Genomic DNA, 12522 nt, shown 5'->3' on the forward strand with positions numbered 1-12522 from the left:
ACGCCAATTTGGCAAATCCCTCAGAAACATCTGATAATATCCATGCAACTAACAGCTGCTCTAATATTATCACACAAAATTATGTATTTCTGAGGAATATGTAAATGTTCTTCCAGCAACCAGAACAGATCATTACTGAAAAGGGCCTTGACCCCGTGAGAGGATACGCAAAATCCATATTATTGCGTATGCAGACCTCTTGGATTGAGCAGGACTCTCCATGGTTGTGAGGATTGCCTGCACAGAACTTTCTCTGAATGACCAGGAGACAATTTTGCCACTGCAGAGTTTAAATCACAAACACTTTGCCCAGCCAAGCATACTCCATATATCTCACTTTTCACCCACTGGGCAGATTTCCACTCTCTGCTCATCTGCTAATACAGCGACACAAACTGCCTTATTATACCTGCCCATTTTCTTCACTGCTTTCTGGTTTCTTATGTCCCACTCAGGAGACAGATCTTCAGCCGAATCTTAATAGCTACTTTAGTCACATTGGCAACTGACGGCAATTTGTTAATTCTCAGAAAATCTGCAAGCTCAGGTTTTGTTTTTTGTTTTTTTGTTTTTTTGTTTTTTTTTTTTTTTTTAATAGGAAAAGCAAGAAATTCAAACCCATGTCCATTGGTCCACAATTATGTTGCTAGCCTGCCATTTCCTCCTTACCCACACATTCCCAAGCACATAAATGGCACCAGTTTAACCAGCTGGAAAGCTGAACCGATCCACCAGAATCATCAACTCTTTTACACTGCTGTAACTAAGAAGGCAATCCTGAAGATCTGTAACAATCTACAATACTTATCTTTATTCAACGCAGATAAGGAATAAAGGAGCAGCAACTGACACTACAAAGCTACATGCACTGCTAATGCTTGTGCAGCTACTCTCATGCTATGAAAACTCTGCACACCTCAAAAGCACTCAAAGAGAAAGAAAAAAATCTTAATTCTTAGGTAAAATTCTTTGTTGATGGAATCACTGTATAGGTGTACCTGTGAAAAACGAAGCAAAGAAAAGCCACATTGGCCACCCTCAGGATACGTTTCTGAACCAATGGGCCAGATGCGTAAGTCAGAGAGAAAAGCCTGGCTTCAGCATGATGATCTGGTAGCGACAGCAGCCAAGGGCTCACAGGTTTCAACTCAGCTGAGCAGTGAGGGACAAACCAGTGCTCACATTGCAAGCAACGAGTCACTGCCCCATAAAATCTCCACTTAAACTAATTCACTTTGCTTCATGGGAATCCTCTGTAAGAGGAGATACTACTTCTTATTGCAGTTTGCTTCACTATTAGACTTAAATATTCACTGCATTTAGACCACGGCACTATTAGCTCTTTTGGAGCACAGACAAAACAAGGAAACACAGAGATGTCACATCTCACCCCCTCAGTTTACCCAACTGTCTCACATTTGTCTAGGAGAAAGTGAGTTTGAATGTAGGTTCAATAACAATTAAAAAGATGTATTTGAAATAAAACAGATTGCAAGGCAACTGATCTGAAGGGAAGAGTATCTTAAAAAAGAAGCACTTGGGATACAATAAGACAACTGGCAGAATTCAGTGTAAACCACTTTCAAGGTTATGAACACATATTACATTGACCAAGTATATAAAGACAAGATCACTGTGGTGGTTTTTAGGAAGGGGAGAGATCGACAGACTTTTCAGCACACAATCAGTCCCTAATTATTTTCAGTTATGTGATATTAAGGGGCACAGCTATTATTTGATGTAAATAACATACCCACATAATGTACCCTCAATTCCAAAAAAGAACAGCAATGATTTTTAGAAAAAATGTCTTAGATTTTCTACTCAAATGGAAAATTTAAGCATTGAGTGACACTCACTGCAATTAAAAGTGTAAGGGTCATGTGCTAAATGCACTCACTTTAATAGTAGTAAGACTTCTATGGCATTAGGATTTGCCCTTCAGTTTCTACAGCTTTGAAATAGAAGGCAGCACTTTGTTGGATTTGACCTGAGATGAAGAATCAATTGTACAAGTCAAGCAATTATTTTAAACTTCTTGGAAAAAAGAAGTATATTGAGTGTATTTTATAGTGTGCTAAACCTTCCTAGTTATATTTTAATAAATAAACAAATTTCACTGCAAAATATAAGCAAAGTTAATCCAACCATTGTAACTTCATCTGTATGAAAACAGTGTATTTCAGACAGAGAGATAACTTTCAGATATTGTTTTATCCATTAACATGACTCATAAACCAGCTTTTTTTTTGGTTTTGCATCAAACATTACATGGTCCTCTCCTGCGTAGGACTGTACTGAGCTCAAGTTAACTGATTTTGATTCAGTCTTCAGATCATATGCTCAGGAAGCATAACTGTTAAGCACTCGTTAATTAGCGTAGCGCATATGTACCCGTGGCCACTGAAGGATGGAACTCCTACCCACGTATCAGCCATCATAACACGATCGTTGGCACTGACAGCTACAGAAGATTTGCTTTAATAAAACTAAAGAGATTCTTGCTTTTTGGATGAAAAAGCTCAGAATTATAGCTCCATTCTTACGAAGAAAGCACTTCAGGGACATGAAATACAGTCATATTTGGCAATAAGAGATGCAATTTCTTGGCCATTTCAACTCCAAGAGCTCTAACTATTGAAAGATAGACTGCCCAGAAGATAAACATAACTATAGGCCAATTTTTGCTCCTCGGAGTACAACACGTGAGACTGGAAAGAAGAATCAGAGACAACTTCTCCAGCTAAAGTACAGAAAGAACAGCAGGACAAAGCTTTTGTGTGTGTGCACAGGTAACATGCAGTTCAGCAGTACAGGCTTTTGTTTTAATTCCACAAATCTTTGTATAAAAACAATCCCTTCATACCAGTCTTCCACAACTCTGAAAAATTATCATTTGTGGTGTGTACGACACGTGTGTGTGTGTGTGTGTGTGAGAGAGAGAGAGCGAGTGAGCATGCTTCCAGTGTGTTCTTTGCATCTATTTTCCTAGCGTACCTTCAGGGAAACATTGTAAAAGTACCAAATTCTAAATTGTCTTGTTTTCACATCGTGTTTTTGTCTAGTATGCTTTAAAGAATAAATTATACATGGAGCATACTGATACAAACAATTTATCTGTAACTGAGGGATCAGCACAGAGCAGATGTACAGAGACCACCACCAAGGCCTGCTGTTGTGAGCAAGGCACCACTCAGTACTGGGAAACTCCATTTGCAGAACATTACACGTCCGTTCTTTTTTGAACCTAAACTCAAGAGACTGCAGTAGGGAAAACAAAGCCATTTTGCCCTAACCTTCTGCAGGTATAGCCCTAGCACAGCTTAGGCCATGGCTTTAGGGTTTAATTCCTGATTTATGCAATGACTATCTAACCTCTAATCTAAGTTCATGCAGTATTTTACATTTAATTACAACAAGCATCCAATATGTTAAAAATGCAACTACCTTCATTTTTCCTGTAAGAGTGCAATTAAAGGTTACTACCAATCTCATTTTTTCTCGCTGTTTTGTTCTGAGGGAACTCAGGACAAATATGATTATGAGCTGAGATTTTTCCTAAGTAACAATGGGGATTTTTCTCCAATTACTACTGCTTTCGAAGGAGCTCTAATACTTTAAGCAGTGATAAAGTGACAGCTGTACATGTTTAATTTCTGAGAGTCAGGGCATAATGCACGAGCATTAATCCCTCCAGCTGTCCAGTAATTAAACATCATGTAAAGCCCAGAGGATATAATTGCTGTGCTACCTTATCTTATTTATGAAGGACTTCCATTTGTTAAATCTATCGCAATTTTCTTTCAATTCTTGGAAATAATTGTAGATTCCTCCACCGTGGCAAGTGTACTTAAGTTACAGCTACCTTCTATAAAATGACAGGAATTTCAGGCTAGCCATGTCTCTCCATCACATGCTGAAATAATCATGAATAGCGATAGTAGATAAATATTTCCTCTACAGGCACGAATGCAATACTATGTGCTTTAACCCCATTAAAATTGGTGGGTTTCTCATGGACAATATATGGCAAAATCTGATCCTCTGGGTTTGATTTCCCTCTGAGCTGAGGAACAGTACATAACTGTGCACCTAGCCTGTTAAGGAAGGTAATGAACAGAAATCGTAACTTTGACGAAAGCACATATTAATCAGGCTGCAAAGGAAGATAAAATTAGTGCTACATTATCACCAGGTAAAAAGCTCTCAGTAGGATCTGTGGAGATTTGGAAAAAACAAATTCAGTGTAGTCAAATCCCCACAGGCATCACAGGAAGTGTGACTCATGCAAAACACAGGTACCTTTTGCTGCATGAAGAAGAAAACGATGCTGAGATGACATGATGCTCCTTATTGCAACAGGACAATGATAAAAGATGGTAAAACAATTTATCTGTCAACAGAAAGGTCACTTCATGTCAGTGTGGGTGGAGGAAGGTGGCTTTAAATCAGCTTTGTAATTTCCCCACTTCAGCTGGCTCATCACCAAGTGGATCTGCTGGGGGGATCAGACCAGCTTTAAATTCTGCCTTCTGCTAATGGTTTTCAGGTGACACAACGGCTATTGAGCAGGGCACTGGAAAGAGTTGACTCTGGAAATTTTCAGAACTTGGACCTTCCAAGAAAATGACCTCTCACTTGTAAGTACTTCTGCTTTTTATGGAGAATCACACATGTGCCTGGAGCTTTGCCAGGAAAAAAATAAGTGAAAAGTTCCTGCCCTGCAGATCTTGCAAGTGATGTATATACCATGGAAATGTGAAGGCTGTCAGCTACCATGGCAAGGAAATGTGGCTTACAGCTGAGCAAGACTGTGCTTACTGTTGTTTCCCTTACTAATTTAAAAAATTTTACACAGTTTGTTCATTTTTAATCTGGCATATTGAATCATAGGGCTGAAAATCTAGAACTAATTCTGAGATATATATGGTCAGCAATGAAAAGCTGGAAGACCAGGGTCCAAAGGAAGATGCTCTTGGTAATGAGGCTGTCACTGTCATGAGATTCCTGCAGGAATTCCTGGCTCCCACTCTTGGACAACTTTATGAGATCACCATGTCTGTTACCTGCACAAGTTCCCATGGATTGCTGTCTCTGTACTATAGTTTAGCAGAATAAACCATGGTATGTGAAAATAGCTTACTATGATATCAAAATATCAATGAATGCATCATTTCACTGTATCTGACTATTGGGAAAGGGGAAAATTGTACACTTCCAACTCTTCATCTGCAAGACACAATTTCAGTACTGGGTGCAAGAAGTGGCCCAGGTGAGAACCAGTAATGCAGTCAGAAGAGATGGGGCCAGAGCTTTGCTCTCTCTGTTAATCATCCCTGAGCCCCGTCAGGAGGAACATGCAGTGTGTGCATTAAAGAGGTTCAGAGCCCATTTCAGCTGTTACAGGATGGTAGCTCTTCTGTTCTAAAGCCATGCTGAAATGCCCTCTGCATTCCTGAGCAGCTGGCAAAACACTGGTTAATATCTCTCTTAGCAGGGATTTAACAAGTTCTGCAGTAGTTTGCAAAGTCCAGAATGACCCCAAGTTGTGATGCTTTAATTACAGTCTCTCATATTTAATTTCTCTTTTAGTCTCAGAAAATGCATTCCTAAGCTTGCCCAATCAATTGTGACAAAGGTTAGGTACACTGGGAGCAGAAAACCTCAACCAGGGAAATAAGAAAGGCTGCCAGCACCTCCAAGCCAGCAAATTCGAGTGCTCTTACATTATTAACTGTTGATGTCTATTTTAGAGAACTAAACCTGACCTGTGACTATAACACACTGAGTATTGTAAAGACACAAATTACTTCTGCTCAAAAAAACCTGAAAAATAAGTTATTTTTCTTTTTATATGCTCTTTTATTTTAAAAATGTGGACGCTTGCATTTTCAAAAATTGTTTGTGCACTGGAAGTTAGCAGTGGACTTAAAGCCTACCTGCTGAAAGTAAATTATTTAGGCAGACAGGCACTTAGCTACCCACATGCAAGAAGTAATACCCACAATTAATCCCTGGTTCAATTATAGCCTGTGCAGACACAAATTTGGATCCCTAATCACTGGTGCTTTATTTGCTGCAGGCTAAATAATTCACAGCTTCCACTGCTTCCTTGAGAAGTTCTTCCACTGGGTGAAAATCGCACCATTTTTTTGCTTTGTTCTTGGGTGAACAACAACAACAAAGTGCCTTACTATCCACTGATAATAGCTTCCAAGCAGTATGATGGGGTCAGTGCCTGGACTGTTGATGAAAAGAACGGCTTTCCTAATACTGGTACCAGATCAGGCCAGCGAAGGCTATTTTACACATCTCTGTAGAAGTTATTATTTTAATGGATTTAATCTATCAAATTGTTGCTTCTCACTCTAGACAGGGCAAACAGGACCCTTATTTCAGACAAAGAGTCTGCTTTGCTTATTCCTAAGGCTAGCTTTTTATAGGGCTGGATCGTACAGGAGGAGATGAGGAACTCAAAGGAACTATTTGACTTCTCCACTGTTGGAGATGAGGTTTTTTTTTCCAGCATACCTGCACTCAGGTAATTACAGAGCTTGCTAACTGCAGCTGAACCCTTTGTCTAAACGGGGCTACACAAGAACAGCATACAAGACTGCAAATTATTCTCTCCTTCCATGAAGAAGGGATATTCTAAACAATGCTGTGACAAACCTTTTCCAGATCACACAGGGTGCCAATCGAAACAGCAAGTCTTCAACAGTGACCAAAAGCAAAGGAGAGGAATGTAGAGCAGTTTGTTTTCACTTGTGCAAGATGATGTACCAAGGACACGGCTGATACAAAGCACAAAGGACACCCCAAACCAAACAGATGATCGTCTTATCCATATGCTATACTTTTGTCCCTGAATTTCTGAACAGCAGCTTTCTCCCTCCAGCTGCCCATGCCAGTGCCTACGCTAGCAACACTGGATAAATTTCACATTGATTCACAATGCCACAGTACTTTCAAGACATCTTCCCCTTGTTCACTGCACACGCAGGATAAACTCCCTTCCAAACATTTATCCAGAAAGAGGTGTTATTTATAGACAAGTTGGTCAGCCCTGTGAGAGGTGCAGCCTTAGCTATGACAGGCTGCTCTGCTTCAAGGGGCTGCAGGTGACAGTGCTGAAGCTTCTTTTAAAATGAGAACAAAAACATGAGTGCAGAGGTTAAGAAAAAAAAAAAAAGAAAAGGTCTGAACCTAGGAACAGACTTTTTTTTTTTTTTTTTTTTTTATCAGGATACTGTGTGCTGCTGAGATAAGAAAAAATGGATAAAGGAGGATTCTAAACAGAGAAGAAATGGGAATGTTAACAGAGTATCAGTGGATAGGCTTAGTGAGGTTTATCAGATTTGGATAAAAGAGAAGATAGCTATCAATCCTCTACAAGCTCGCAGAGTTTAAACAGCTAACACATTTGTTCTCATCCTTGAGGAAAACACCTTAATTTGACAAGCAACCTCACTGAAAATGCTCCCACTACAGCCATTCAGCAGTGCCTCCTGTTTCCTTCTGAAAGCAAGTTTAACGTCTCTGAAAGGTGCCGAGTTGACAGAGTTTAGGATTGAAAGCTTCTGATGTTTGCACCCACCCAGGAAGCTCCAGGTTTGCCTGTCAGTGCCTTTCTGCCAGGTCCTCTGGCCAGAGAACAGCCCATCCCACATTTGGACTCAGCAGGGAGCCTTCAGCAGAGATTGCCAATGTGCACCCACCGAGGTGGCAGCCTCTGTGGGAACAACACTCAGTCATAAGGAACTAGATGAAAGTCACTAATTCATTTCATGTGAGTTACTCAACAACCATCAGAAGACGGTAACTTGTTCTTGGATTGAATTTCCATTTTAAGAACCTGCATGTGCACTAAAAATGTGGAAGATAAGCAAGACTAGAAATGCTGAAATATCCAGAAGAGAAACACTCTGCTATTTCTAAATCCATTAATAGCATCATTATGCTGAAATTATGTGGCATTTAGAACATACTTACATTGATTTTGGGGGTTACCTAGAGCCTTGAAAAAAAGTCCAAAGCAATTTCAAGTAGATTTTTATTATTAAAAAAAGACTCATAAGACAACTCCTACTGGTGTAAGCAGTAGCAGCATTAAATTAGTGGAGGCAGCCACCAGTATAAAAATTGTTTTGATTTCACTAACTCATATCGGGAAAAGAGTATTTTTTTCAATAGTAGTTACAATAACCTTCTGCACTTGTCCCTAATTGAGGCCTCCCATTCACAGGAAAAAAAAATGCATGTGCAATAGAGAGAACACAGTTTCATACAGAAAAAAAATAAAAGACAGTTGAAAACTGCAAAAACATCATTAAGGACACAGGACCAGGGGTCTAAGCACATCACCAACTTACCACATCATAATAATTTATTACTTAAGAATTGTCCATGCACACATGCTTAATTCCACGTGCAACAAGAGGCAACATAAGGTAACCTATGCCTTTTCCTTGTGAGCCAACTCAACTGGAGCTATGCCGCACAGGCTCAGCACAAGCACAGTAAACTGTTACCGTTAACATATGGAATGGAGATGCTTTAAAAAACTGTGTCTGATCTGTAGTTAATTGAATTAGTGAGTTGCATCAAACCTTTATACGTAACAAACTTCACACTGGGTTTCATTAGCAAGAGTGAGGCCAGCAGGTTGAGGGAACTGGTTATTCTCCTCTAGCTGGTACTTGTTAGGTCATATCTGAAATACTATGTCCAGTTTTGTGCTACCCTGACAGTACAGGAAGGGCATTTGCAACCTGAAGAGAGTCCAGTGGAAGTCCAGCAAAATGGTTATGGTGCTAGAGCATATGATATACAAGGAGAGGCTGAGGAAAATGGGTTGAGTTAACCTGGAGAAGATTAGAGGGAGATCTTATTGCAATTTTCCAGTATCTAAAGGGGTGATACAGCAAAGCTAGAGGCCAACTCTTCTCAGAAGTGTGTAACAAAAGATGAAGAGGCAATGGGCACAAGTTGTGACAAAGGAAAAGGTAAAAAAAGATAAAGAAAAAATATTTTCACAAGTGGCTAAATACTGGAACAGGTTGCTCAGACAGTAAAATCTCTGGTAAGATTTTGTTTGATAAAGCTGACTGCAAATAAGTAAATTTATCCACAGTCTTTTACTCAGAACCACAAAATGTTCACATAAAACATACTTCATTGCACAACTTCAATGAAAAGATATCATGTGGATTATGAACTAGCTAGGTATTAGAGCCCAAAATTCTTTTTCAAATGAAGAAACCTCAACATGTGTGTGCATGTAATCATTCAACCCTTTCACCAGTAATCTGGAAATAACACTGCTGATATCACGTGCAACATCAGAAATATTGATGGATGGGTAAATAACTACACAGAGCATGAGATAGCCTCTTAATAGCCTTGCACACAAATAATTCGTTAATGACAAACAGAGTTATATAATAACAGTATTAGGTGATTTTACTTATGCACAGACTGGTAAGATTGATATTCCCTAAGCTCTGGTGGTCTCTATAAAAAGAAAGTTGGAAAAAATCAGCTGGGATACCAAAGGGAGCCACAAAAATGAGTCAAGCATTCATTCAAATGAAAATATTTGACAACAAGAAGCATAAAGAACTAAATATGTTTAGTCTATCAAAAAGACAGTTTGAGAAATGGCTTGATTACACAGTGTAGGAGTTTTCACAGAGGGAAAACACTGTTAAAGAGCTCTTTCATTCAGTAGAGAAAGGCCTAATAAAAGGCAGTGGCCATTTAGGGACTGAATTTAAAATAGTTACAGTAAATAGTATATCATTCTCTCTGTCCAGTGAAACCAACAAGCTATTAATAAAGGAATGTCCAGGCCTATGTATTATATCCCAGCAGAAGCTAGCCTTAGTCTATAGGGCTACTCCTGCTGAGGAGGAAGGACATTGTGCTAAACTGCTGAGTTACCACAGAAGAAGGCTTGAACACTGTTATTTAAGTCCTTACTGCATCATCTGGGTATTAACCCTGATAATCATGTTCCACACAGACTAACTATATTCTGCTACAGTAGTAAAAGAATACTTAATTCTCCATAGAGTTCACTTTATATTCTTCAGCCAGCTCCAACTGCAGAATCCTTCTTTCCTCTCTTTTTCTAAAATTCACTACTTAGCACTGCAAACATAGAGTGAATGAATTTGTCGGCAGGAAAAGTCATCCCTTTACATGCAATTTGTAATAGTCACTCTCAGACTTTTATAATCCTAAAGGGCGATGTTGCAAACATATTAAAGTATTACTCTAACTCACCAGGAGCACAGCCTGCCTCATCAATACCATTTTCACAATCCTTCTGCCCATCACATCTCCAGGATGACGGGATACATTTGTTGCTTAAGTCTCCACAGCTAATTTTTTCAGCAGGACATACTTGCTTGGCTGGAAGAATAAAAAAAAAAAAAAAAAGTTAAACATAATTCTAGACATTAATAACATTGTTTACACTTTTAAAGTTACTTTTATTTTGTATGGCTCAATCCTGAGAATATTGTAATGAAATCCCAAGTCAACACTGATTTAAGGTATGGTGACTTACATGTCTCATACATGTTCCCCAAAGTAGATGACAATGCTTTTACATAAATAAAAAAGGGGGGCGGGGAGGAGCATCACTGTTTATTTCAACAAAATGCCAGAAACTTAACTTTAAACTCAAAAGCATTAGGGGAGAGGAACAGAAGTCAGATTCATACGCAACTTCTCCTGCCCAGCATTGCCTTGCAGGCAGGCTCTTGCTTCTGGCCATCCTAGTGACCCTTGAGTTGCAACAAACTGTGCCTAGGCCCTGTGGCTCTTGACATACTCTTGAGGACTGGTGGCCCTTTCCCACCCTTACCTTGCTATCTCAGTCTATGCATGGGCTAGAAGTGACCAGCTTTGTGCGGCCACTTTCCTCTCTGCAACATGCCACTGCCTCTTGGATCAGGTCTTCCTCAGATACAAGAGCCTTCCTCTCCTTCCAGCCTGTGCCTGACCCAGCCAACCCCTTCTAGCAACGTAACTGTACAGGAACATGCAAATAAAACAAATATCACCCCTCGCACTTATTTTCAAGCTTAGCCAAAATGAAGTGACAGAGCTGCTTCAATAGATCGGCAGGGATTTCCACTAAGAACCTAGTGCTGGTTGTTAAATAGGACTGCAATACTCTGTGAGCAATGCTCAATGCAGCAACAGCACTGCCTGCTTGTGACTACCTCAAACTCCTAACACACTGTGCTTTTGCTGTTAAAACACTAGCACCCTGCACACAGCAGCAGTAGTACTGGACAAAGAGCTATGAAAATAGTACCTCAAATTAATTCAGGAAAAATGAATTGCCTAATTTTAGTATAACAGTTTACTTTTATGTTTGGTATTGCAAGGCAATTTCTAACTTTAGTGATCTAGGCAGATTATGGTCAGTAAACCTGGGGAAAAAGTAGCAAGCACATGCATGAACTCACACATGTTAAACAAATTTAACTGTAACTGCCTAAATTAAAGGTAACTGTGATTGAAGACATAGAGACACAGGAAGACCTGCAGAAGCAAAAATCCCAGTACATGCAAGAATACAACTATGAAAAAAAATCTGCCAAATGTATCTGGAACCAAGTAAGCTGTGAAGCTCATTCTCTTGTTTTCGCATTGCCAAAATTCCTTTTTTTTTTTTTTTTTTTTTCCCCATACTAGTGCAAAGAGCAACAGATCTACATCTATTGTGACAAGGCTGCTCGAATGTATAATGTTCCACAGTTCAAACAATTGTTTAGTATTCTGGAATCATCACCCAGTTTGGCAGGATTTGCTTATTAAACAGACCAATTTCTCTCTTTAAAAAAATACAGGTTTTCAAATATGCTTCTTCTATTGGTATTAATGATGATAATGCTATATATGCCTGCAGGTCTACTGAAAAGGGAAGAACCTAAATTCTGAATTAAAATTTCACATTACCTATACCTGGTAAAGGTATTTATGTAAATCTATCAGCTTCCCAAGTGCTGAGCAAAAGAGGATGAAAATTATACCTCTCCCTTTCCATCTGCACAAATAGGCTGTAGAGGGCCATCTTACAGCCCCAAAGCATCAATCAGGCACTTAGAAACCGGAGCCATTTAATATCAGGATTTCTCTGCCTTAGCACCTTCAAGTACCATAAGAAGCAGTTTCTAGAAGCTGTGGGGAACCAATATATTAAGAAAAATTAGGTCCTGACACAGACAGACAGTTAATAACAGATATAATGAAGTTTTATAACCCTCAGGCAAGATAGCATTTTTGTTGAAATTTGCTCACTGCATACCTAAATAACATTTATGAATGCTGCACTATCTACAGAGTGGAGGAAAAAAGGGATCCTTACTTAGGCTTTTTTATTATTTTACCAGCAGGTCAGTAATAAAAAAAATCACCTGACATCAGGAAAACTCCACAACAGAACTCCACCATGATCAACATGACTGCAAGCTCAGATCAGTGCCCTGCCAAAGGCTGGGACCC

The 12522-nt window shown here is 39.3% G+C and overlaps 1 protein-coding gene across 3 annotated transcripts in view; it reads right to left on the bottom strand.

The window, feature by feature from the left end:
- Positions 1-12522, bottom strand: part of LRP8 (LDL receptor related protein 8) — a 192779-nt gene that overhangs the window by 34890 nt on the left and 145367 nt on the right. For all 3 annotated transcript variants that reach the window (XM_042805886.1, XM_042805880.1, XM_033008758.2), the window contains one exon: positions 10288-10416. In XM_042805886.1, the coding sequence (XP_042661820.1) occupies positions 10288-10416 (129 nt within the window). The remainder of the gene's footprint in view (positions 1-10287; positions 10417-12522) is intronic.

The sequence above is a fragment of the Tyto alba genome, unplaced genomic scaffold (genome assembly GCF_018691265.1).
Source record: "Tyto alba isolate M040663 unplaced genomic scaffold, T.alba_DEE_v4.0 Super-Scaffold_1000006, whole genome shotgun sequence".
NCBI classification, from domain to species: Eukaryota; Metazoa; Chordata; class Aves; order Strigiformes; family Tytonidae; genus Tyto; species Tyto alba.